Genomic DNA, 27688 nt, shown 5'->3' on the forward strand with positions numbered 1-27688 from the left:
AGTGTGTCTGCAGGACTAAAGAGGTCACATGGTGCTGTAATGCCTCATGTAGCTACAATAATGTAATGCTCTGTCACTGAATTGGGTCAACCACACCCATTCTCTCTACAGCAAATGGCTCAACAACTCAAATTGTCTCCCTGTGATGCTCTGTACCTCTAATCTGTCTGTGACTGTGACTGACTAGAGGAATTTAAGAAAAAGGGACAGGTGGTTAAAAAGCAGTGGCGAGTAAGGGAAAAGTATGAAGAATGCACCCTTGTTTTAAGCTGTGTTTTATATTTAAGCAATAAGGCCCGAGGGGGTGTGGTGTATATGGCCAATGTACCATGGCTAAGGGCTGTTCTTAAGCACGACACAATGCAGAGTGCCTGGACACAGCCCTTAGCTGAGGTATATTGGTCATATAGCACAAACCCCTGAGGTGTCTTATTGCTAATATACATTGTTTACCAATGTAAATAGAGTAGTAAAAATAACTTTTGTCATACCTGTGGTATGCATACCACGGTTGTCAGCCAATCAGCATTCATGGCTCGAACCACCCAGCTTTTGGACTGCCCAAAATAGGCTTTTTGTTTTACTAGTTGTGCATTCAGGTTGAGCACTCCACAAACATCCATTTTTAAAGGTGTATTTATTATTAAAGTGCAAGTTCCAAAAAAATAACACACATACAGGTACATGGACTGTCTATGTAAATATCACTAAAACAAACACATTGGAAATCTGGACAGTCACTTTTTTCCTATATATAAATGCAAGTGATTAACAAATGGAATTATATGAATTTTTATAGCCTGACATTTTGACATGATTCTAAGTTTCAATGACGCAAAAGTAACACTGGTGAGCATGATCATATAATGTACCAGGGAATGAGTAGGGTGATTCTGCCTCTAAAGAGATCCCCATCCAAGGCATTCACAATCACTGTATGACACAACTAGCTGTGACTTCTGGTATGCTCTCTAGGCTGGGGCTCTTTTTAATCTTTGCTTTGTAGTGTTCAGCTCCCTTGTCTAAGATGTTCTGGAGGATGTCCTTGCTTTCACTGGGAGGCAGGTTAAAGAAGAAGTACTGTGGAGCCATCTGAATGAACCTGGAGGGAGGGAGTGGGAATCATTGGTGAATTGTATTTCCATTCTGATTTCACACGGTTATCTTATTCACTTGCACTTGAAGTGCACATTTAACATAGCACAGGAACATTGGGTCACCTGCAATTACGGAGAGCAACCTAAGTGGGAATTGAATGAGTTTGAGATTATCATAGACAACTGTACTGTAGCTGTGCTATCCATAATCCCTTTTTAAGGACAGGATTAAGAAGACCCTTTCCAGTTACAATCTGACTATAATGTGCCTGGGCCAAAATGGAAAGTAGTGTCTGGGAACTCTTGTCTGTCCCTGAAGTGAATATCTGTAGTTATCTATTTGAATCTACACATGATTATAGCATATTCTTTTTGGGGATATTATCTTTGATATACTATATTTTTTATATATTATGTTTGTTTTGTTGATGTTTATCTTTCACAAATGGTTACTTCAGATCTGCAGACCTAGTCTACTTACTCCTCTGGTGATATGTGGGACACGGTGCGAATGCAGTTGTCCTCTGAGAAGGTGTACTCATGGAAGAGGACCCACTCAGGCAGGCCCAGTTTGGGCGTCTTGGTGCCGTAGGCAGAGAGAGGGTGAATTTGGGCCACGTGTTTGTGCGTCAACATGAAATAATTCCCTGATGAGTCCACATCCCTCGCCACCTGAAATTCATAACAGTACAGTATCTGTCTTTTATAATCACTCCAAGTAAATGGTAGATTGTACCTTTTCAAGTGTCATAGTATTAGCAGTTTTCAATAGATATCTAATGCTAGAAGGTAGAAGACATATTACCTGCATGAAGAAGCCGGCTAACAGCGCTCTCTTGATGTTGATTATGTTTCCCTTGGAACCAAAGGAAGGCATGGAGACAGGCAACTCTATCCTCCTCAGGATGTCAGTCAGCTCAGAGCGGATAGCATCAGCCGTCTGCAGGGCAGACAGACTCAGGAAGTAGTCCTGACACCACTTCTCCACACTGACAACTGGAACACGCCAAACCAGAGAGGAATTTAAGGGTTGAATAATGTACATTACAAGCATCAATCAATGACAAGTCTATGGCCAATTTTAACATAGTTTTCTTCAAGCTGTTTGTGGCTAAAGGTAGGCCTATGTGAACTCACAGGGCTCCTGCTGGTTCTGTTTGAAAGCCTTGTAGATGTTGATTAGGGTGAAGTGATCTCCTTCTGGGTGCTGGAACTTAAGGTGACACTGAGAGGCCTCTAGCCTCAACTCCATTGAGGGGACCAGGTAGCAGTTTGGTGCTAAGAGAGGGGCAGCATGATAGAAGGGGTTAGTGCATCAATATTGTACACTGAAGTATATGTGAGGTTTGACATGACTTCACTTTGTATGAGGTCAGCAAGTGCGCCAGTATGACGACAGCGTGGTGGTGTGTATGGTAACATGAATATGTAATGTGGCATACAGAACACAGAGCACAAGTTGAAATCCCACATACCTGCCAGCATGGCGGCAATGGTGGTCACCTCGCTGACACAGTCAAACTCGCAGGAGGCAAGTAGTGTCTTGGCCATCTGGGGCTCCAGGGGAAATTCAGACATGATGATGCCGATCTCTGACAGGTTCCCATCGTCATCAAGGGCTGCTAGGTAGTCCAGTTCCTCTAAAGCCTGCATCAGACCTTCAGGATCTGGTGGAAATAACACAACCGTGGATATGAATCTAAACTGTGCATGACAGAACTGTGAAGTATCTGACTTCATAAAGATAATCATCTGTAAACTGTTTGTTTACAATCTTGTAAAACAGATTATTTGGTAAGGTTGAACAACAGCAGGCTAAATTGATTGTAATCTTAATCCTCAGTATCCTTATATCAGATGTGAATCACTGTGCAAAATAAATGTTCTGAGAAGCTTTGCTTTACACTGCCACTTCTGGGCGTGACAATGTTTTCAACAATAAAACTAGAGTATACAGGGCAATAAGCATCTCAAATATACGGTCACGTTATGGTCATTATGGTAATAGTCTAATCCTGCGGATCAGCATCACAACAGCAACAACATTATAATAATAACATCACACACCAATTTAGCACACACTTTCAATCTAAATGTCATCCAATCATGGGGCTTATAGTGGAATGCCCACATTGCCCTGCTGCACACCATTAAGCTGTAGTGCTTGGCAGGGCTTAGAGACACACACACACACACACACACACACACACACAGAGAGCTTGGCTAAGCTCTTATCTCTAATGAGTGTTAGCACTCCATGGCCTCTGCTGCATCACTAGGCCCAGGGAGCCAGATCTCACAGAAGCAGGTCAACTCTGAAAACAATGCCGGTAGAACAAGGCTTGTCAGTTTAGCTTACGCATGGCTCACCGCCCTCCAATGGAACACAATACCACACAGGCCAAACTAACTAACTGAGCTCAACCCAAAATGTCTCTCTACAGGATGCATGGCGCTCAAAACCCTACATACAAAACAACACTGGTGTTATGCCAACCCAACCAATCAAGGGACATTATTGCATTATGGATGTAATTTCATTGTACTGATGTATCACTCCATTCTGTATGTATACATTTAGCTGTCCTGTCACATTGGTACTGTAGATACATTAAATGTAATGCTGAAGAAAGACCCTGTACTTGTTCAGCCTGTTTCGCCGTACCTGGCCTGTCGATGAAGTCACAGCGGCCCAGGCCACCGATGTCCATCCTCTTCAGGAAGAGCACGGTGGACGTGATGTCAGACTCCAGGATGTGGGGGCGTGTCTCGCTGGGCAGGGGTGTGTCCTCTGGGTACAGACAGAAACTCTTCCCTGCGGGAAGTGATGTGCTCAGTTTAGCAAGAACACAACTCTCCAGACTGTAATACTGATACTGATTTCAGTCTTCGTCATACCTGTTGTTCCTACAAGCTGTTTGCGGCTTTCTGCTTGACTCCTACTGATAGGTTGAATGGCGACTGAGTTCGCCCTGATCCTAGGGTTATAAACCTAGAAAATGAGGAAAGACAGACATTCATTCATTTAAATAAACCACCACTAACTATAATTTATTACATTGTAGTTACTAAAAAGCTTCTCTTAAAATAACTATTCGTCAATATGTTACTCACGTTTCTTTTCTGGACACCGGCATCGATGACAAAGTTCAGCTTGTGCACAGCCCAAAAGAGGTCTTCGTTTGGACTGGAGGTGAGGAAGACTCTTCTGCACCGGCCGTCCTCTTCACTTGGCATGGGCAGAGTCCCACCCAGCCCAGGGTGCACCGAGATAGGAAGAAGTTCCCCTAGATGTGGAGATGTATTGACCTCCTCGCGATGGAGGATATCGCGGGCAAGATCTATCTCCTGAGATAGGGAAAACACAAGAGGAGAGAAGGTTGGGAAAAGCTTTTCTCCAAGCAACAGTTGTCATGGTATGGCTTCTCCCACATTCCCAGACTGTAGACTAGGATATTACATTTTAAGCAGATCTTACTTGAGTTGTGGCCAAAAACACGACTATGTCCCCTTCCTCTTGGGAGTGGTGTATCTCCAGAACCAGTCGCAGGGCAGAGCAGAAGTAGTCCTTGTGGCTGGTACCAGTATACACCGCCTCCGCTGAACACACGCCCTCCAGCTGGATCAGTGGGACATTCCTGTAGTGGCCCAGTAGTTTGGGTCCTGGGTGTGTAGCTGTGAGGAGCACCACACGGAGCTCGGGCCTCTGCAGGGCGATGTCTGTGAGCAGGCCCAGCAGAACGTCTGTACTGACCGTCCTCTCATGGGCCTGGTCAATGACGATGACACCGTAGTGCTCCAGCATGGGGTCTGACATCATCTCTCTGAGCAGCATGTCGCTAGTGCAGTACCTGGAGTGGCGAAGAAGGGATATGTTCAGAGTTAGAGCTGGGAAGCTGCAATGGAGCCTCTGAAAAGAGGCCCCTCAACTCTTATGTTCACTTCTTTAAAAATAAAAACTGGAAAGAGGGGGGTGATGTGTGTTTGAGAAAGAGTGTGTGTGTGTCTGTGTGTGTGAAATAGTGTGTGAGCAGTGTGTTAAATAGTGTTTACAGACCTGAGAACAGTGTCACTAGAGCAGCATGTCTCTAGAGGGATGCTGTAGCCCACTTCATGGCCAATGTTGACGTCCATCTCATCAGCTACACGCAGGGCCAGATCCACTGTGTGTTGCCTGTGGTCCTGGGTGCACACCACCATGCCATTCTGGTACTGGACAGACAGGCAGAACTCTGCACACCACTGGGGGATCTGAGCATGCCACAGGAAGAAAGATAAGAGCATGAAACACTGTCAAAACAGATTCTTCTTTCTCTACTCACATCCTTCAGTCATAATGAGAGCATTCATTAAACCCCTCATTTCACTTACCAGTTGGACAATCTTTCTTTTTTCCTGAAGTGTGCATTGGTTCAGTACTTCTCACACATGTAAAAACATTGGATTAGTATAGACATGGGCTAGACTAGAGGGAGATTCCACAATACACCTATCCCTTATACTAGTCATTTTCTTTCAAATCCATGAAGGGAATTGAACAAGTGCACAATTTGTGAGAAAGGAGCGATTTTTGGGATGCAAGTCATTATGTTTTACAAATATACACTGAGTCTAGCAAATATTAGATACACCCCCATTCTTTTGCCCTCAGATCAGCCAATTCGTTGGAGCTTTCCACTGGGATGCTAACTGGCCCGTGTCGACTCCAATGCTTCCCACAGTTGGATGTTCTTTGGCTGGTGGACCATTCTTGATACACAATAAAAAATGTTGAGTGTGAAAAACCCAGCAGTGTTGCAGTTCTTTATACAAACCAGTGCGCCTGGCACCTACTATCATACCCCTTTCAAAGACACATTTTTTGAATTGCCCGTTCACCCTCTGAATGGCACACATAGACAATCCATATCTCAACTGTCTCAAGGCTTAAAAATCGTTCTTTAACTTGTCTCCTCCCCTTCATCTACACTAATTGAAGTGGATTTAACAGTGATATCAATAAGGGATCATAGCTTTCAACAGGATTCACCTGGTCAGTTTATATCATGGAAAGAGCAGGTGTTCTTAATGTTTTCTATACTCAGTGTATCGTTAGATAAAACCTAGTTATTGTCAGAAGAGAGAGTAATCAACTCACCTGACAGCTTCTGCCAGTTTTTGCAGTGCCCGAGACAATAACAAACTGCTTGTTGGCCAGTTTGTCCATGAAATCACACTTGGCTTTCCAAACTGGTAGAGCCATCCTTTCCTTCAGTAATGTGTAATATCGAGAGGAGTAGGGTAGTCCGTCAAATGTATTAAACTCCAAAACATCATCATATTCCACATGTTCTTGACCTGCTCCTTCTGTTTCGAAGGCTACTCTATCCTCCCAATACTTCTCTCCGGTTGTTATGCCCTGCGCCATGGTTGAGAAACAGCCTCAAAAATGAATTTGAAGAATGTTTAGTGATTTTATATAATTTAAAAGTAGGTTGTTCAAGCTAAATAAAATGGCTTCGAATGCCTCTGCCCTGCTCAAAGCGGGGGAGCCTGAATAATTAAACGTGCTCCGGCGACACAGTGAAGGATGGATTGGTCATGTGGCCACTTAATCCCGAAGAGTCCCAACAGATGAGGCCATGATGGGACAGGCCAAAGCATAGTAGAATAGAGAACAATAGTTTGAAAGGACAAAAATAGAGAACATCGTCTGTGTGGAGGAGTGTGCGCAGCTGAACCGTTATGAATTTGCAACAATGTTGCAAACATATAGAATGATATGAATACTGCAAAAGATACATCACTAACTAGGTTGAAAATATAACGTTAAATGTTTTCAACCTAGATTAAAAACACCGGGTTGTCCAACAGTTCTAAGGATTTTCGTCAGGTTTTTCCGCACATGCCACATTTATTTATTATTTATTTATTTCCCCACACATGCCACATGTGGTTCCCATAGCAACCACAAAATGCCATCAACAAGATAACTGCTTTCTGTGACAATGACAAATCCAGGTATGTCAATTTTAGGTTTACTTTGATTTCCGTCTTGAATCAAAGACTGTTTTCAGAAATTCAGGATTGCAAAATACAGCAGGTTTAGCTAGCTAACGTGAAGTTATATAGAGCTGGCTTTAGTTAGCTAAATAATTTAGTAGCTATACTATACTGTCACTCGTTAGTAGTTTAGCTAACTTTACTGTACAGCTTAAAGTTGCAGCAAACTGGACCTAACCTTCACTAATTCGGCAAATCATTCGGCAAATAATTTAGTCTGCTAAAACGGGTAAAACAAAGTCCCAGAAAGTTTTCTGTTTTGTGTCATTTACAGCTAGTAGTGCCATCATGTGTCCATGGCCAGAAATGTAACCCTCTGTACTGTAATATATAGCTCGCCTGTAAAATGTGTTAAGATTAAGGCCAACTCTCCCAGACCCCCACCGTATCCCTTTCAATGTCTGTGCTGTTCTTTAGGCAGCCATAAACCATTCAAGGCACCGACTCCTCCTGTCATTGGTAAAGTCAGTCACCATAGCATTGACCTGAGCTGGGAGACAGAGGAGAATGAACCACGGACAGGCTCACCAGAGAAATGGACCCGCTTCTCTGTAGAAGAGATGGACCCCAAATCACACACATATGGGACTATCTATGTGTGAGTATAAGCTATTCATAGATTACATCCTATGGGCCTAAAATAATATCTAATTCTAATTGACATAATCTAAGAGTAGGCTTAAATGTGCTTTTGGCTCACCACCAGTGGGTACAGCAGTCACCACACTGTAGAAAGTTTGGAGCCCAGCACGTCCTATAAGTACAGACTGAGAATCACAAGACCAACTGGGGAGTCCCTCTACAGCCCGGCTGTGTCTGTCTCTACCACACGTGAGTACACAACACTCTTTCAGTTGATATATCTGCTTTATCAAAATGATATGCGTTTATGTTCTTTGACACCTATATAATGTCATCCAGGTGAGCCTATGAGTGGGAAGAACCTCCACCGTGCTGTCAACATGAATGATGAGGAGGACATGACCAGAGTGTTGGAGTCTGGGTGAGCAATGAGCAGATGGACTATAGGATAGAATTTTGAGATACTCTTATGGTTAATGTCATGCTTTATTTTTCTCCAGGACAGTCAGTGTGAACGTCAATGACAAACACGGTTTCACTCCTCTCATGGTGGCTGCACAGAAAGGCTTTGCCAGGTAAAACCTTACAGGGCGAGTCTTGCTCTCCTAGTAATGGAATAATGACACCATTATGCTTGAAACCTTTTCTATGAACTTGGATCTTTTTCAGACTGGTTCACAAATTGGTAGAACACGGTGCAGACGTGAATATGAAGAACGGTAGTGGGAAAGACAGGTGTGCAAACACATACAGTATTATGTACCTTGCCTTTGCATATAGACTTCTACTGTATTTGCTCACATTTACAGTACAAACGTTGTGGGTAAATGAACAATAGGTTTGTGATTGACCATTTACTGTGTCTATGTCAGTCTGATGCTGGCATGTTTCTTTGGCCACCTGGACATAGTGAAGTACCTGAGGAGATTTGGGGCCACGTGGCAGTCCCAGGACATGGGGGGCTGTACCCCCCTCCACTGGGCAGCTGACGGAGGACACCTTGCTGTCATAGCCTACATGATCCAGGATGGCTGTGAGGTAAGACTGGTGTCACCATTTATGAGCTTTATAAGGTGGCCATGTCTGAAATTGTGCTTTATTCCCCACTGTACATGTAAAGTGCACTACTAAAAAAAAGAGAAAACTTTTGACCCATTTTTGTGATATCCAAATGGTAGTTACAGTCTTGTAAGAGAGGCATGCGTCCTCAGAAACACGACCCTGCCAAGCCGCACTGCTTCTTGCGAGGCCAGCCGCACCAATGTGTCGGAGGAATCACCGTACAACTGGGCACCGTGTCAGCGTGCATATGCCCGACTCCCCACAGGAGGCACTAAAGCGCGATGGGACAAGGACATCCCAGGCGGCCAAACCCACGCCCTAACCCGGACGATGCTGGGCCAATTGTGCGCCGCCTCAAGAGTCTCCCGGTCGCGGCCGGCTGCAACACAGCCCGGGATCGAACCCGGATCTGTAGTGAGGCCTCTAGCACTGCGATGCTCCACTAAAGTGCACTACTTTTATCCAGAGCCTTAGTTTCATTATCAAAGACTAAAGGAAGTGAAAGAGTTCTAATTTTGAGGCTAAAATGCATATTGATTGTTGTCTCAGTTGGACGTTAGGGACACCGTGTCCCACTGGACTCCTCTGATGAGGGTGTCAGCGGTCAGTGGGAACCCAGCGGTGGCCTCTCTCCTCATCAGAGCCGGGGCTGATGTCAACACCAGGGACAAGGATGGCAAGACACCACTTATGGTACACTTCACACTCTTCACAAACCTTTGTTGTGCCACTCATGGTGCAAACTCAGCGAGACTCCTTAGGAAATAGGACATGGGACAGGAAAGTTGATAGAGGACAAGGCAAGCAGTCAGTATAACGAGTATGTCTGCTAGGTGGCAGTGTTGAACAACCATGAGGAGCTGGTGCAGCTGTTGTTGGACAGTGGGGCCGACCACGATGTGAAGAACGAGGTAATGACAATTTACAGCATGGGCTCTGTTGCAATTAGAGCAATTTAAATTATTCTGGAATTGACTGATATTTTTGTGTTTGTAGTTTGGGTCAGGTGCAGCTGAAATGGCAAAGGCCTTTGGAAGAGAGGTAATGTATTTCTCCATATCCATTACTGTTGTGTTGTATGCTACTGTTATAGTGAAAATATGAGCAAATTCTGATTACCATTTTTCCCCCCTCCAGAATATCATCAGTTTATTAGAAGGACGGAAGAGTATAGTCAGAGATGGTATAGTCCATTATTAAAGAGTATAGTCAGATGGTATAGTCCATTATTAAAGGGCTTAGGTGGACAGCATTATTATTCTAATAGCTTTATTACTGTTGTTTATTTATTAACATATTGTATGTATGTGCTGTATCTTAAACCTGTATTTTCATCTGGATATTTGTTTTGTATAACAAAACATGTATACATATACCGATTTTTAAGGATGAATGAAATAATAAACCATTAAGAATTCCCTCAAGACCCAAAGGATTGACTTGGTTTCGCTATACCGTACAGATACAGTGAGCACCAAACTTATTGGGACAGTGACATTTGTTGTTGTTTTGGCTCTGTACTCCAGCACCTAGGGAAAATTCACTTACAGTACCAGTCAAAAGTTTGGACATACAGTGCCTTGCGAAAGTATTCGGCCCCCTTGAACTTTGCGACCTTTTGCCACATTTCAGGCTTCAAACATAAAGATATAAAACTGTATTTTTTTGTGAAGAATCAACAACAAGTGGGACAGAATCATGAAGTGGAACAACATTTATTGGATATTTCAAACTTTTTTAACAAATCAAAAACTGAAAAATTGGGCGTGCAAAATTATTCAGCCCCTTTACTTTCAGTGCAGCAAACTCTCCAGAAGTTCAGTGAGGATCTCTGAATGATCCAATGTTGACCTAAATGACTAATGATGATAAATACAATCCACCTGTGTGTAATCAAGTCTCCGTATAAATGCACCTGCACTGTGATAGTCTCAGAGGTCCGTTAAAAGCGCAGAGAGCATCATGAAGATCAAGGAACACACCAGGCAGGTCCGTGATACTGTTATGAAGAAGTTTAAAACCGGATTTGGATACAAAAAGATTTCCCAAGCTTTAAACATCCCAAGGAGCACTGTGCAAGCGATAATATTGAAATGGAAGGAGTATCAGACCACTGCAAATCTACCAAGACCTGGCCGTCCCTCTAAACTTTCAGCTCATACAAGGAGAAGACTGATCAGAGATGCAGCCAAGAGGCCCATGATCACTCTGGATGAACTGCAGAGATCTACAGCTGAGGTGGGACACTCTGTCCATAGGACAACAATCAGTCGTATATTGCACAAATCTGGCCTTTATGGAAGAGTGGCAAGAAGAAAGCCATTTCTTAAAGATATCCATAAAAAGTGTTGTTTAAAGTTTGCCACAAGCCACCTGGGAGACACACCAAACATGTGGAATTAGGTGCTTTGGTCAGATGAAACCAAAATTGAACTTTTTGGCAACAATGCAAAACGTTATGTTTGGCGTAAAAGCAACACAGCTCATCACCCTGAACACGCCATCCCCACTGTCAAACATGGTGGTGGCAGCATCATGGTTTGGGCCTGCTTTTCTTCAGCAGGGACAGGGAAGATGGTTCAAATTGATGGGAAGATGGATGGAGCCAAATACAGGACCATTCTGGAAGAAACCCTGATGGAGTCTGCAAAAGACCCGAGACTGGGACGGAGATTTGTCTTCCAACAAGACAATGATCCAAAACATAAAGCAAAATCTACAATGGAATGGTTCAAAAATAAACATAGTCCAGACCTGAATCCAATCGAGAATCTGTGGAGAGAACTGAAAACTGCTGTTCACAAATGCTCTCCATCCAACCTCAGTGAGCTCGAGCTGTTTTGCAAGGAGGAATGGGAAAAAATGTCAGTCTCTCGATGTGCAAAACTGATAGAGACATACCCCAAGCGACTTACAGCTGTAATCGCAGCAAAAGGTGGCGCTACAAAGTATTAACTTAAGGGGGCTGAATAATTTTGCACGCCCAATTTTTCAGTTTTTGATTTGTTAAAAAAGTTTGAAATATCCAATAAATGTCGTTCCACTTCATGATTGTGTCCCACTTGTTGTTGATTCTTCACAAAAAAATACAGTTTTATATCTTTATGTTTGAAGCCTGAAATGTGGCAAAAGGTCGCAAAGTTCAAGGGGGCCGAATACTTTCGCAAGGCACTGTACCTACTCATTCAAGTTTTTTTTTTTTTCAAAGGCATTCTTACTATTTCCTATATTGTATAATAGTCGTGAAGACAACACTATGAAATAACACATATGGAATCATGTTGTAACCAAAAAAGTGTTAAACAAATCAAAATATATTTTATATTTGAAATTGTTCAAAGTAGCCACCCTTTGACTTGATGACAGCTTTGCACACTCTTGGCATTCTCTCAACCAGCTTCACCTGGAATGCTTTTCCAACAGTCTTGAAGGAGTTCCCATCTATGCTGAGCACTTATTGCTGCTTTCCTTCAATCTGCGGTCCAACTCATCCCAAACCATCTCAATTGGGTTGAGGTCGGCTGATTGTGGAGGCCAGGTCATTTGATGCAGCACAATCACTCTCCTTCTTGGTCAAATAGCCCTTACACAGCCAAAACAAACTACAAACTTGTTGGATGCATTTGCTGAGTCACAAGCCTGATTAAGTCATTGTGCGTTATGAATATGTCCCCAACCACTAAACTTTTGACGACTTTAATACACATATACTGTAAGTGAATATGTCCGAATACTTTTGGTCTCCTAAAATGGGGGGACTATGTAGAAAAAGTGCGGTTTACACAATATGGATGAAAATACCCTCAAATTAAATCTTACTGTCTGCACTGAAACCTCATATTCATTGTATCATTTAAAATCCAAAGTGCTGGAGTACAGAGCCAAGACAACAAAACATGTGCCACTGTCCCAATACTTTTGGAGCTCACTTAAACATCATCCTGCAAGAGGGAGTCAGAGATTTCACATTGCTGTGCAAATTAGTCATGTATTATTATTTGTAATAAAATGTTTAGTGTTAAGTCGTCTGCCTACATTCACCTGTACAGTCAGCAAATAAGTGCAAATATATCAAATGAACAGCATAAGAGAAACCTCATTTGACTCTGCAATCTCAATGTTCAAGTACTCCAACTGTCCCAGAATCACAGTTTTTTACCATAATCCGCATTCCTTGAGGAGTTTAATAAAACACACATGTTTTATTGAACAGGAGAAACCATCACTTTATTGAACAGGAGAAACCATCACTTTATTTAGGCTCTAACTGCTCTTGTAAAAAATAAAGCATAAAAGAAAAGAAACATGATTGCTGAAATATACTATATTTACACTAACTGTACAATGGCTAGTCATTTGAAAATGTAATAGTTATACCCCCCAAAAATACAGTACATTTGTAAAAAGCAACTTTTACACAGATGAACAGACCTGAAGATCTTCCAAAACGGACAAATGCTGACATCAGATAGCAGTATATCCACATCTGTAAAACTGTAACACATAGAGTGCTTACTAAAAGTGTAAATGCAACTATGCAATGAACTTCTGATGCAAGTCCAATGTAAGTAGTGCATTCCACAATATTGAGCGACAAGACGTACATTGCATATGCATACACACACATATGCATCCATTTTAACTAAAGCACACCAGTACTTTGGTGATGACCCACTACATTGCAGACCAGGTTTGATATTTTGTTTTACACCTACAATAATGCAACCACATGTGTCCCTGTTTTACTGCTGTACTGACTGCTTTTACGTGTAAAAGTTCCCTCCTGTTGAAACAATCTTATGAGTAGTTATGAGAGTGAGGTCATAACTGCATATGGAAAGCGTGCTCTCACACGCGCCCCCGTGCCATGCCAGAGGACTGAGCAGTATGAGGAACACTCTTACTCAGCATTCATCAAAGCTATGTTTAATGAAACATTGTGACCAAAACATTATGCAAGCAGTCTCTACTTTCATTTGGACATTTTAATGTACTGGAAATCTAAAAGTCCAAAAATTGTTGGTCAAGTTTAAAGGGACAAAAACTCAACACTCAATACAGGTATTGGGAGTATGTCCTGTAATAGACTGTAATATTTCAATGGACAAATTAAACTTAAAGGGAGTCTTGAAAACTTCAAAAGGAGAGTTGCATGCCAATGTGTGACACCAAGCTCTAATATCAAATGAATAGTGATAAATATGTCAAGTACTGGGAATTACCTCATAAACCAAACCACTTGGCCATACTTTTGTCTGAGTGAACTTTGAAAACACAGAAATGAATAAAACATCAGACACCATCTAGGTTGGGTTTGGACTGTTCACAACACTGAAGTCATCCTGACACTACAGCATCAAGTGAGTTAAGATAGTTCATGTAGCACACTCCTCCACAAGCCCTGTTATATTGCATTATTTGGTGTTGGTGTAATTCTCTGAAACCCGGCAGGGTCAGGTCATATCACACTCTTTGCTCCGCTGGGAGCATTACGTATTGCACAACTGCCAGCAAATACTCCAAGCTGTGTGTAAGAGAGTTGATTATTTAGTGAAGTGGTGAATACAGCATATCCTTCAAGTTTGTGGTCCTAACATGAACTAATAAGGGAATGTAAGAGCCCAACACCATTTGTCAATTAGTAAACGTGTTCAAGTTTGCCAGTGGAGAAACATTACAAGGTTAGATATACTGTTCTTTGGGGTAGTTCTGTAATTGGGTCCAATACCCTGCCAATTAAAATATTAGGGTATACAGTTGAAGTCAGAAGTTTACATACACTTATGTTGGGGAGTCATTCAAACTCGTTTTTCAACCACTCCACAAAGATGTTAACAAACTATAGTTTTGGCAAGTCGGGTTAGGACATCTACTTTGTGCATGACACAAGTCGTTTTTCCAACAATTGTTTACAGACAGATTATTTCACTTATAATTCACTGTATCACAATTCCAGTGGGTCAGATGTTTACATACACTAAATTGACTGTGCCTTTAAACAGCTTGGAAAATTCCAGAAAATTATATCATGGCTTTAGAAGCTTCTGATAGGCTAATTGACATAATTTGAGTCAATTGGAGGTGTACCTGTGGATGTAGTTCCAGGGCTACCTTCAAACTCAGTGCCTCTTTGCTTGACATCATGGAAAATCAAAAGAAATCAGACAGTTTGTAGGGAGGAAAGGGAGAAACCTTGAGCAATACTCACAAATAAGTGCCAAGTTTCAGCAAACACCAAATGCAAACCTCAGAAAAAATATTGTAGACCTCCACAAGTCTGGTTCATCCTTGGGAGCAATTTCCAAACGACTGAAGGCACCACGTTCATCTGTACAAACAATAGTACGCAAGTATAAACACCATGGGACCACGCAGCCGCCATACTGCTCAGGAAGGAGACGTGTTCTTTCTCCTAGAGATGAACATACTTTGGTGTGAAAAGTGCAAATCAATCCCAGAACAACAGCAAAGGACCTTGTGAAGATGCTGGAGGAAACAGGTAAAGAAGTATCTACAGTGGGGGGAGTATTTAGTCCATCACCAATTGTGCAAGTTCTCCCACTTAAAAAGATGAGAGAGGCCTGTAATTTTCATCATAGGTACACTTCAACTATGACAGACAAAATGAAGAAAATCACATTGTAGGATTTTTTATGAATTTATTTGCAAATTATGGTGGAAAATAAGTATTTGGTCAATAACAAAAGTTTATCTCAATACTTTGTTATATACCCTTTGTTGGCAATGACAGAGGTCAAACGTTTTCTGTAAGGTTTCACAAGGTTTTCACACACTGTTGCTGGTATTTTGGCACATTCCTCCATGCAGATCTCCTCTAGAGCAGTGATGTTTTGGGGCTGTTGCTGGGCAACACAGACTTTCTGGCACTGCAGGATTTGAGTCCCTGGCGGCGTAGTGTGTTACTGATGGTAGGCTTTGTTATTTTGGTCCCAGCTCTCTGCAGGTCATTCACTAGGTCCCCCCGTGTGGTTCTAGGATTTTTGCTCACCGTTCTTGTGATAATTTTGACCCCACGGGGTGAGATCTTGCGTGGAACCCCAGATCGAGGGAGATTATCAGTGGTCTTGTATGTCTTCCATTTCCTAATAATTGCTCCCACAGTTGATTTCTTCAAACCAAGCTGCGTACCTATTGCAGATTCAGTCTTCCCAGCCTGGTGCAGGTCTACAATTTTGTTTCTGGTGTCCTTTGACAGCTCTTTGGTCTTGGCCATAGTGGAGTTTGGAGTGTGACTGTTTGAGGTTGTGGACAGGTGTCTTTTATACTGATAACAACTTCAAACAGGTGCCATTAATACAGGTAATGAGTGGAGGACAGAGGAGCCTCTTAAAGAAGAAGTTACAGGTCTGTGAGAGCCAGAAATCTTGCTTGTTTGTAGGTGACCAAATACTTATTTTCCACCATAATTTGCAAATAAATTCATTAAAAATCCTACAATGTGATTTTCTAGATTTTTTTTCTCATTTTGTCTGTCATAGTTGAAGTGTACCTATGATGAAAATCACAGGCCTCTCTCATCTTCTTAAGTGGGAGAACTTGCACAATTGGTGGCTGACTAAATACTTTTTTGCCCCACTGTATATCCACAGTAAAACAAGTCCTATATCGACATAACATGAAAGACCGCTCAGCAAGGAAGAAGCCACTGCTCCAAAACCGCCATAAAAAAGCCAGACTACGGTTTGAAACTGCACATGGGGACAAAGATCATACTTTTTAGAGAAATGTCCTCTGGTCTGATGAAGCAAAAATAGAACTGTTTGGACATAATGACCATCGCCGAAGAACACCATCCCAACCGTGAAGCACAGGGGTGGCAGGATCATGTTGTGGGGGTGCTTTGCTGCAGGAGGGACTGGTGTACTTCACAAAATAGATGGAATCATGAGGAAAGAAAATTATGTGGACATATTGAAGCAACATCTCAAGACATCAGTCAGGAAGTTAAAGCATGTTCGCAAATGGGTCTTCCAAATGGACAATGACGCCAATCATACTTCCAAAGTTGTGGCAAAATGGCTTAAGGACAACAAAGTCAAGGTATTGGAGTGGCCATCACAAAGCCCTGACCTCAATCCTATAGAACATTTGTGGGCAGAACTGAAAAAGCATGTGTGAGCAAGGGGCCTACAATCCTGACTCAGTAACACCAGTTCTGCCAGGAGGAAGGGGACAAAATTCATCCAAATTATTGTGGGAAGCTTGTGGAAGGCTACCTGAAACAGTTGACCCAAGTTAAACAATTTAAAGGCAATGCTACCAAATACTAATTGACTGTATGTAAACTTCTGACCCACTGGGAATGTGATGAAAAAAATAAAAGCTGAACTAAATCATTCTCTCTACTATTATTCTGATATTTCACATTCTTAAAATAAAGTGGTGAGCCTAACTGACCTAAGACAGCACATTTTTACCAGGATTAAATGTCAATAATTGTGAAAAACTGAGTTTAAATGTATTTGGCTAAAGTATATGTAAACTTCCGACTTCAACTGTATATGAATAAAGATCATGTATGAATACAAAGATCACGTAACAGTCAATTCTCAAGTACGTGTCCATTCTGAATAATTCCCTTGCTTTTGCACTGAATTGGATTAGTCGAAACACACCTCAATTGATACGTCCAACATGTCAGTCAACACCGTTTCTGATTATGAAGTGAGTGGACGCCTTTGATTGTAAAAGCACTTCTTATTAATGATAAACTGAACAAAAATTCCCAGTCCCTAACACTGCTGCTTAGTGAGTTACAAGTTACTCTCAAAGTGTTCCATGCAGTGCTCTGTTTCCCTTTAACTTGAACCCAATCTGTGTTTCTCTCCAATTATTCTAGGAACTTCACAGGATAAAAATAAAATACATTTTTCAGTATGTCTCTCCTTAACTGTATATATAAAAACATACCCTCCATTATATGGCAAACTGGTCTTCTGATTTTGCTGGGGGTAAAAAATAAAAATCACCAACAGCGATCCAAGTGTCAATATGCTACTGTCAATAGGGTCTACCAGAGTGCACTGTGCACACAGTAATAATAAATATAGACATTAAATAGTTCATTTGTACCTGAGCGAGGACAACAAAAGCAGAGGTACAGCACCAAGGTTTGAAGTCAGTCTCCTTTCCCTAAAACTCTGAGACACTTTCAAAGTTGCAAAGGTCTGGTATTCTTGTAGTGCAAATATGGGTCTCCATCCATAGAGCGCTCCACTTTTCCATTCCATCAGATCTTCTTTGAGATCAGGGGTCAAAATGATGAGTCTTTGGCAGTCTCAGGGGTTGTATGGGTGCAGGTCTGAAAAGTGAAAAAAGCACAAGTGAATGAAATGCAGAGAAAAGATTACTTAAAAAAAAAAAGATAACCACTCCTCATAAACCTATAAACTTTGTGCCAGCCAGGCCACCGTAGCACAGACCTGTTCAGTTGTGGATTGGTGAGCAGGGGTCTGGGTACGGTGGGGATGGGGATAGGGATGGGTCCAGGGAGGCGAACGCCCACCACCGAGGTGCTGCGTCCCACCCGAGCCCTCCTTCCCAGAGGGTCTGCAGGCAGGGGCTTCTGGGGTGGACTGGGTTTCTCGCAGTCCTAGGAACAATAAACCAGAAGTTGAAGAGTAGTGTTGGTACTGAAACCTCACTAGAGGGCACTGTGTTATAGTGTGTCACCAACATAAGGTAGGCTCTGTACAATGCAGGTCTGTAGCCACCACTGTAGCAGTTCTCTCTGGAAGTTTAACTAAACGATGTGTCATCATGTGTTACTAATCTAAAACGGGGAGGGGAGGGCGAGGTAATGGCAAACATCTGCTAGCAGCATCCCAGCTGCTCTGTACAGTTTGTAGGGGGAAAGGAGAAACCTTGAGCAATACTCAGAAATAAGTGCCAAGTTTCAGCAAACACCAAATGCAAAGCATTTAGAGAACTGAATGAAGTGTAAAAACATCCATGTTGTTGTGAAATCCCAGACATCCCTGTCACATATTAAGAGTGGAAAGTGTGTCCTAAACTAAATGAGTTTCAGCTCTGTAATGATTTATGTGTCAGTGTCAGCAACTGCTTGAAGGTGATTTATACCGACAATGTTTGAAATGTTTTGTTCCACTGATGTAAAATAATATTGTTCCATTGTGTGAGTGGTTTGAACATGGCTGCGGTAGGCAAAGTAGTGGGGTTATAGTTGCACCTAAAGACATGACAGCAGTGTTGTGTTCGAGACTACCTAAAGCGAACAGATTCAAAACCAAGGCCGGAGAAAATCGAGTCAAGACCAAGACCGGAGGGAGCCGAGACTGAGTCAAAGCCGAGACCGGAAGGGGGATAAGGGATCCAACACCGAGTCAAGACCGAGACCAGAAAAAGTCAAATTCAAGACCATGATTGTAATTTTGTCAAATCGTCACGGTAATAAGAGTTCACAATGCCCAGTATATCTGTGTTCATATTTCAGAAGAACATATGGATTCTTAAGACATTCAGAATGGTGAAGAAATGCATACTGAGGGCAAATAGAGCCACTCTACAAATTATTACTAACCCCAACACACTGGGGAACAATGAGGGCCTTCTACGCCTTCAGAGAAGGGCTAAGGATTTATGAAATTATAATTATATTATTATTTTCAAATATGTTCTGATTTAATCTCTTCAATTTGTTGGAAAGGAAAGGGTTAGCACTGAAGAGAGAAAAAAATATCAAATTAGGATTTTGTCTTTGGTTGTCTCTGGGGAGATAAATCTAGCTAGCTAAATCAGGCATTGGCTAGGTCATCAGAAACTAGATAGAAGGCATCTGCCATTCAACCAAAGATTGTTATAACTGAACCAAGATATGAGTCATAGCGGGCAGAACGAGCAAGGAGTTGGGCAGAGTCAAGCACAAGCTATTTGGCCCAACATTTCCCAGCCATGGGGGGAAAAAAAGTGCCTATATTGTATATACCTGGGTAGCATCCACTACACCACTGGCCCTTTGTGTTTTACAAAATGGCACTCCTACGCTGGTATTACCGTTGCTGTTTTTTCAGTATTAATAACCTGTCACACACTGAAGACCTAGGTCCAATAGGCTCGCCACTGCGCAAACATATCTAGATATAGACTATTCAGGTATTAATGTATCAAGAAAGGAGTGTATATATTTGACCCGGTGAAGGGGTTTTATGGGCTGACTAAATGGAAGCTGATAATTTTGTTTTTTACTCCGCTGGTCTCGGAAAAAAATGAGGAGTCCTCACTGTCCGAGACCGAGTCAAGAACGAGTACAAATGTATCCAACGAGACAAGACCGAGACTCAAAATGTGATATCAAGTACTACAACACTGCATGACAGGGGCTGCGCTTCAAACTCAAAGTAACGGCCCTATGCCTTGGGGGAATCCCCGCGGCCATATGGTCGTCGGTCCAAATGAATAGCTAAGCAAGGGAACATAAGCCCCTCTGCCCTCGTTTTTAATGAAGTTTGTGAGTGTACAATTATGATCACTTCGCGCCTTAAACACCCCATCATTCAATTCGCAATGATTGTACATCCGCTAAGAAAGGTCCGACAAAACTTAAAACCTCAACGTCAATATGAAGTCAACATACAAGTGTAAGTAAAAACGAATGTAAATACGTTTGAAATTGTGCCACTAATGCACAAAGACGTATCATAAAAGTAATGATGTTTTTCTTTGGTTAGCTTTTGGAAATTGTAGAAATAAAACATTTTCCTTCTTCAGAAGTTCCAGCTAGGCAGGCTAACGTTAGTTAGCTAATTAATTTGCTAGCTATCATACAGTAGGCATATATTAATAATTATATAGTTAATATAAGTAGACATGAAATCATAATTTACTGTAGCTCATATAAAGCACCCACAAGCTATCATATAAAGCACCCACAAGCTACTGGTGGCTGAAAACACAATCATCGCGAGATGAACAAGTGACGAATTTCCGGGCAAGGGCGGTCCATTTAAAAGTAATTCCTTCCTCCCTCGCCCTGCAAGTGTATACTCGTCAGACGTCATGATACATCATCAGAAGTGTCCATTTAATTTGAGGGCTGAGGTGTAAGGGTGTGTCTTTTGAATGCAGCCAGGGGTTATTGAATTAATTGTTTATGAATGACCATCCCCAGCTCTTAGACCAGATATGACTGCCCTCACAAAAACACATTAGACTGAGTCTACAGTACTAGTGTTAATGTATTGTACCTTAAAACACATCTAAAGACTCTTGTAATAGGACAAACAGCAGAAACCACTTATTGTGAAACAGCGGTCTGTTTGCTTCAATTTGCCGTTTGAATTTCTAAACTCAGAGAATAAGATCACCTCTTGTAGATGGCAGCTGAATCATCTTCTGATGCAGATAAAACCAGAGAGGACCTACAGAGGTTGAAATAAAGACCTAATCAGATTTAAGACTTCTTCCAGACTGGAGTTGCTCCCAGTAAGTAGAAGTTGCCTCTACTGACCCTGCATCAGATGCGTTTTAATCTCTCTGATAGTTAAGGGGTAGGGTAATCGGATCCTAGATCTGTTGTTAAATACATGTTATACATTGAGTGTTGTGTGTCTGCATCTCTGTGGTGGATATATGGAGAATGAATCCTACACAGCAGGGGTAGTTCTGGATCAGATAATCCACTACAGGAGTCGTGTAGAAAAGAGGTCACCATGGACACCATATGACATGATATGGACACACACATTCAACACCAACTGTGCCCCTCAGCAGACCTAAGTCAAGATGTATCTTTTTTTGCCTGAACTGTGAAACCTTATTTAGACCATGAGGACGACCCTTGGGTAGTCAGACATCATAGCGGACATTTGGGTTGAGTGTACAAAACATTATGTTCTTTCCATGACATAGACTGACCAGGTGAATCCAGTTGAAAGCTATGATCCCTTATTGATGTCACTTCTATTAGTGTAAATGAAGGTGAGGAGACAGGTTAAAGAAGGATTTTTAAGACTTGAGACAATTGAGACAGATTGTCTATGTGTGCCACTCAGAGGGTGAATGGGCAAGACAAAATATTTAAGTGCCTTTGAACGGGGTATGGTAGATGCCAGGCACACTGGTTTTGAGTGTGTCAAGAACTGCAACGGTGCTGGGTTTTTCATGCTCAACAGATTCCCGTGTGTATCAAGAATGGTCCACCACCCAAAGGACATCCAGTCAACTTGACACAACTGTGGGAAGTATTGGAGCCAATATGGGCCAGCATCACTTTCAACACCCTGTAGAGTCCATTCCCAGACAAAATGAGGCTGTTCTGAGAGAAAAAGGGGGATGGGGGTACAACTCAATATTTGGAAGGTGTTCCTAATGTTTGGTACACAGTGTATACAGCTCATGAGTTTGAATTTCATCATTATTTCATGTTTTGTTTATAAAATAAAAAGTACAAAAGAATCTGAGCGCCTTGGATGTACAGAAACCATATTTGTTTGTTTTTTCTCAATGGGGAACTGAACTGAGTTAGGTTGCTATGGAAACCAAAATACACACACACACACACTCCATTCCCACATATGTGATCCATCAGTTGCCCCACCTCAACAGAGAGTACCTCAGGAGAAGGATGCATTACATTTATATCTGTCTCTCTCCATCTCTTGCATGGTCTTTCCTTACTTCTGGGAGCAGTTATGTGGTTTATATACCAGAGAGAAAAGTAACATCTTAAAGTTAATGTCTGTTTTTACGTGCATCTGCTAGTGTACACTGTGCCTCATAAACCTGCGGACAACTGACACTGTGCTCCAAGCATACAGATCAGCTGCCTGCGTGAGCCCTGAGCAGACAGATGGACTTACATCCTCTATACACAGCCCCGCTGGCTCAGCACAAACCATGATGTGTGGAGAACATGGATAACTGTAAGGCTGTTCCAATGGTTATAGCAACACACTATTTAGTATGCAATGTCCATAACTTATGCATTGTGTAGTAGTATGGGTATTGGGACCCAAGGCAGGTGTTATGAATAAGTGAGTGAGGAATATGTTTGGAATATGTTCTTAGAATTTTATGGATTGTGGAAATTCATCAATCAACTTTTTACTATGTCGATCCGAGCTCGATCAATTTCCAAAGAAATCCCCAATAAGGAAAATCCATCTGTATTTGTATTCATGGTGTATAGCTGAACAGTTAGTACTAACCTGGTCCATTCTGTAGGGCTGCTGTCGGGGCAGGCTGTGGAAGGGCGGTGCCCGTGGTGGGGAGAGGGCGGTGTGGGCCGGCAGAGCCTTGTGGTGGGGCGGGACCGGTGGCAGGGGCTGCTGACCCACACTCAGGGAGACAGGCATGGGGTGGCTGATGTGGAGGGGCTGGTAGTGGGGCAGCCGCCGCAAGCTGTGGGAGTGGAAACTGTGTGGAGGGAGAAGAGGCTCCGAACTCAGGTGTGATGGCTGGGGATATGGAGGTAGAGAAGAGAGAGCTGTTAGTTTGGGCTTCAGCTATTATGTTCTCTGCAGTCTGCTCCTCCTTGTCTTACCTCATTCAGAAATAAGAATGAATTGAACAAGCTTGGAAGCTCTAACCCTGGCAATTGACTGGTAAACTCATGGGTACACTCGCAATGGCTGCCTGGTATTTCTATGGTCATTTGGAACGTTCTATCAACTAATGCTGGATTGCCATGGTACTGTAGAATGTTGTCGTGTCTTTGGCTATGCTGGATTAAGGGATATGACATGCTATTCTATAAAATAATTTCTCCGTAATTAATATTACCTGATTGAGCTAATCATGTAAATGTAATTAACTAGAGAGTCGGGCACTACAAAATAAAATTTATAGAGCTGTTATCTTCCGAATAAACTCTTAAAGACCTAGTAATATTTGACATCAATAGCAGTCAATATTAATCCTCACCTTAATTCAGTCTCATCTGAAAGTTGTAAATTCTTGGTTATCTGCACGAACCCTGGCTAACAAGTTGAATCAGCAATACAAAATTGGGTTTAATTATTTATTTGCTAAATACCTAACTAATCACACAGAATTACACATACACATAATTAATCATAACTTGATTACAAATTACGTCATAAAGGAAAATGTCCCTGGCGGGCGGAACAGTTATGACAGCTGGTTACACAAAAGAAAGGGGTCTGGGTTTGAGTGAAAGAGTGGGAAGACTGAGGGACACAGGGAGAAGCTGTGCTATCGTAAATATAGTATCTTATGCATTCTATATTACCACCCATTTGGAAAAGGAAAATGCAATAAATATTTACTCTGAGCTGCGCTTCAGTAGGTTGGTGGTAGATGGAAGGCCGTGTTGCCCAACCGAGTCCTTTGAAGAATGTCTCTGCCGGTAAATTGAATACGTTGTAGTAACGTCGTTGTGTGGTAGACGGGATACTCTGTCTGTTCCTTCCTAACCTGCGTTTGCAGCTGCTGTTGCTAACTCAACGGCTAGGAGGTATCACTTCTGTAGTGAATAAGAGGTCAAAAGTTGATACCATTCGCAACCAGAGCTCACGCTGATGTTGGCTTCGTTCTGTAGTTATTATCTGAACCATTCTGACATCGGACCGTCGTCCTCACATCCTCGGAACAGGAGGTTATATTGTCGTCAAGGCTTGATATAGGAAGGGAGAGGAGGGCGTGTTTGAAAAGTTTTATAGCCCATGTCCCTTCACAGGGGCGGACCACTGATTGAGCAGAGCCCTATCTTATGAAAACCCAAATCTCACATTTTAGAAGCTAAAATCACGTTTCATCCCATCACGAATAATTTCATATTCAAACATTTAAATTTAACAACAATTCCATGTGAATCCGATAACTGGTGTGTAGACTTTCCACTGTAGAGTTTATGTCATCTTATCATTGATGAGAATGTCTCAGATGACAACCGAACTGACATCATATTCATTAAGTACCACCGCATATGTTCAATTGGTCAGATTACCAGAATATAGTTAATTTCCTCCCACCTTCTGATGTTCCCAGAATCGCTATGTTAACCAAAGGGTTTGCAAATGTAACATCAGTTGGGTAGAGAGGAAAAAGGGGGGAAGAGGTATTTATGACTGTCATAAACCTCCCCCAAGCCAACGTCATGACAATGTTCATTCAAATGAATCTAACTAGAGGTCGACCGATTGTGATTTTTCAACGCCGATACCGATTATTGGAGGACAAAAAAAGCAGATACCGATTTAATCGGACGATTATTAAAATGTATTTGTAATAATGACAATTACAACAATACTGAATGAACACTTATTTTAACTTAATATAATACATCAATACAATCAATTTAGCCTGAAATAAATAATGAAACATGTTCAATTTGGTTTAAATAATGCAAAAACAAAGTATTGGAGAAGAAAGTAAAAGTGCAATATGTGCCGTGTAAGAAAGCTAATGTTTAAGTTCCTTGCTCCAGAACATGAGAACATATGAAAGCTTGTGGTTCCTTTTAACATGAGTCTTCAATATTCCCAGGTAAGAAGTTTTAGGTTGTAGTTATTATAGGAATTATAGGACTATTTCTCTCTATACCATTTGTATTTCATATACCTTTGACTATTGGATGTTCTTATAGGCACTTTAGTATTGCCAGTGTAACAGTATAGCTTCCGTACCTCTCCTCGGTCCTACCTGGGCTCGAACCAGGAACACAACGACAACAGCCACCCTCGAAGCAGCTATACCCATGCAGAGCAAGGGGAACAACTACTCCAAGTCTCAGAGCGAGTGACGTTTGAAACGCTATTAGCGCGCACCCCGCTAACTAGCTAGCCATTTCACATCACATCGTTACACCAGCCTAGTCTCGGGAGTTGACAGGCTTGAAGTCACCCACCACTGCGACTTGTATGCTCTAGTCGGCTGGCCCTCGCTACATATTCGTCGCCAGACCCACTGGCTCCAGGTCATCTACAAGTCCATGCTAGGTAAAGCTCCGCCTTATCTCAGTTCACTGGTCACGATGGCAACACCCATCCGTAGCACACGCTCCAGCAGGTGTATCTCACTGATCATCCCTAAAGCCAACACCTCATTTGGCCGCCTTTCGTTCCAGTACTCTGCTGCCTGTGACTGGAACGAACTGCAAAAATCGCTGAAGTTGGAGACTTTTATCTCCCTCACCAACTTCAAACATCAGCTATCCGAGCAGCTAACCGATCGCTGCAGCTGTACATAGTCTATTGGTAAATAGCCCACCCATTTTCACCTACCTCATTCCCATACTGTTTTTATACTGTTTTTTTATTTTTTTTTTATTTATTTATTTACTTTTCTGCTCTTTTGCACACCAATATCTCTACCTGTACATGACCATCTGATCATTTATCACCCCAGTGTTAATCTGCAAAATTGTATTATTCGCCTACCTCCTCATGCCTTTTGCACACATTGTATATAGACTGCCCATATTTTTTTCGACTGTGTTATTGACTTGTTAATTGTTTACTCCATGTGTAACTCTGTGTTGTCTGTTCACACTGCTATGCTTTATCTTGGCCAGGTCGCAGTTGCAAATGAGAACTTGTTCTCAACTAGCCTACCTGGTTAAATAAAGGTGAAATAAAATAAAAATAAAAATAAACATCAGAGCTGCTGGCAAAACTCACGAAAGTGCTGTTTGAATGAATGCTTATGAGCCTGCTGGTGCCTACCATCGCTCAGTCAGACTGCTCTATCAAATCATAGACTTAATTATAACATAATAACACACAGAAATGCGAGCCTTAGGTCATTAATATGGTCGAATCCGGAAACTATCATCTCGAAAACAAGACATTTATTCCTTCAGTAAAATATGGAACCATTCCATATTTTATCTAAAGGGTGGCATCCATCAGTCTAAATATTCTTGTTACATTGCACAACCTTCAATGTTATGTCATAATTACGTACAATTCTGGCAAATTAGTTTGCAATGAGCCAGGTGGCCCAAACTGTTGCATATACCCTGACTCTGCGTGCAATGAACGCAAGAGAAGTGACACAATTTCACCTGGTTAATATTGCCTACTAACCTGGATTTATTTTAGCTAAATATAGAGGTTTAAAAATATATACTTTTGTGTATTGTTTTTAAGAAAGGCATTGGTGTTTATGGTTAGGTACATGTTGGAGCAACGACAGTCCTTTATCGCGAATGCGCACTGCATCGATTATATGCAACGCAGGACACGCGAGATAAACTAGTAATATCAACCATGTGTAGTTATAACTAGTGATTATGATTGATTAAGTTTAATGCTAGCTAGCAACTTACCTTGGCTTCTTACTGCATTCGCGTAACAGGCGGGTTCCTCGTGAGGCAGGTGGTTAGCGCGTTGGACTAGTTAACCATAAGGTTGCAAGATTGAATCCCTGAGCTGACAAGGTAAAAATCTGTCGTTCTGCCCCTGAACAAGGCAGTTATCCGACCGTTCCTAGGCCGTCATTGAAAATAAGAATGTGTTCTTTAACTGACTTGCCTAGTTAAATAAAGATTAAATAAAGGTGTAAAAAAGATATATATAATTAAAACGCCGTCCAAAATGACCGATTTCCGATTGTTATGAAAACTTGAAATCGTCCCTAATTAATCGGTCAACCTCTAATTCTAACTGATGTGGCTCATGCTATGGAATTTATTTTTGGGGAATGTGAGTTGACTCAACAAATCACAGCACAGATTGAAGGATACACTTCCTGTTTTTACTTCCGGGCATGGGTACACTCGAAATGGCTGCCAGTCCACCCATTATGCCATCATTGACTATTCATTATTATTTCTATGGGTAAAACTATACCTAAGTTCTCTGTCATGGAGATGATATTACTATGAATTAACAGGTGTCATAGGCAGTCAATAACAGAAAACATAGTTCATGAATTTAACACATTGAAATGGTCAACGACAGCAC

At 41.8% G+C, this 27688-nt stretch overlaps 3 protein-coding genes across 4 annotated transcripts in view; 1 reads left to right on the plus strand and 2 right to left on the minus strand.

Moving 5' to 3' along the window:
- Positions 1-620: 620 nt before the first annotated feature.
- Positions 621-6680, minus strand: LOC115136332 (putative pre-mRNA-splicing factor ATP-dependent RNA helicase DHX32). 2 transcript variants are annotated; one of them, XM_029671924.2, is made up of 12 exons: positions 6235-6321; positions 5469-5515; positions 5155-5348; positions 4576-4948; positions 4212-4445; positions 3996-4089; positions 3763-3912; positions 2573-2764; positions 2235-2375; positions 1903-2093; positions 1579-1769; positions 621-1102 (listed from the first exon to the last, which is right to left on the minus strand). In XM_029671924.2, the coding sequence occupies exons 3-12, from the start codon at positions 5295-5297 to the stop codon at positions 931-933; spliced, it is 1881 nt and encodes a 626-aa protein (XP_029527784.2). In that variant the 5' UTR covers positions 5298-5348; positions 5469-5515; positions 6235-6321; the 3' UTR covers positions 621-930. The 2 variants fall into 2 exon arrangements, with proteins under 2 accessions (XP_029527784.2, XP_029527783.2); XM_029671923.2 differs by lacking the exon at positions 5469-5515 and having other exon boundaries at positions 6235-6680.
- Positions 6681-7030: 350 nt separating this feature from the next.
- On the plus strand, positions 7031-10409 carry LOC115135076 (fibronectin type 3 and ankyrin repeat domains 1 protein). The gene is made up of 10 exons (XM_065023179.1): positions 7031-7097; positions 7557-7737; positions 7846-7970; positions 8061-8142; positions 8222-8296; positions 8391-8456; positions 8594-8759; positions 9333-9476; positions 9617-9694; positions 9780-10409. Exons 1-10 carry the CDS (start codon positions 7085-7087, stop codon positions 9885-9887), a joined length of 1038 nt encoding a protein of 345 aa, XP_064879251.1. The 5' UTR covers positions 7031-7084; the 3' UTR covers positions 9888-10409.
- A 3235-nt stretch (positions 10410-13644) lies between these two features.
- LOC115135075 (disintegrin and metalloproteinase domain-containing protein 12) overlaps positions 13645-27688 on the minus strand; it is a 162834-nt gene continuing 148790 nt past the window's right edge. The window contains exons 21-23 of the mRNA XM_029669330.2: positions 22970-23218; positions 18227-18396; positions 13645-18105 (exon numbers count right to left, since the gene is read on the minus strand). Coding sequence (XP_029525190.2) covers positions 18051-18105; positions 18227-18396; positions 22970-23218 — 474 coding nt within the window. The 3' untranslated portion in view covers positions 13645-18050. The remainder of the gene's footprint in view (positions 18106-18226; positions 18397-22969; positions 23219-27688) is intronic.

The sequence above is a fragment of the Oncorhynchus nerka genome, linkage group LG10, assembly GCF_034236695.1.
Source record: "Oncorhynchus nerka isolate Pitt River linkage group LG10, Oner_Uvic_2.0, whole genome shotgun sequence".
Classification (NCBI taxonomy): domain Eukaryota; kingdom Metazoa; phylum Chordata; class Actinopteri; order Salmoniformes; family Salmonidae; genus Oncorhynchus; species Oncorhynchus nerka.

Coding starts and splice junctions, on each gene's coding strand:
- LOC115136332 (XM_029671923.2), bottom strand. CDS start 6,504: ATGGCGCAGGGCATAACAACCGGAGAGAAGTATTGGGAGGATAGAGTA. Junction 2,094..2,234: donor ACAGAACCAGCAGGAGCCCT/GTGAGTTCACAT, acceptor GGCGTGTTCCAG/TTGTCAGTGTGGAGAAGTGG. Junction 1,103..1,578: donor TCCCACATATCACCAGAGGA/GTAAGTAGACTA, acceptor CCCTCCCTCCAG/GTTCATTCAGATGGCTCCAC.
- LOC115135076 (XM_065023179.1), top strand. Junction 8,297..8,390: donor GCACAGAAAGGCTTTGCCAG/GTAAAACCTTAC, acceptor GATCTTTTTCAG/ACTGGTTCACAAATTGGTAG. Junction 8,760..9,332: donor TGATCCAGGATGGCTGTGAG/GTAAGACTGGTG, acceptor TTGTTGTCTCAG/TTGGACGTTAGGGACACCGT.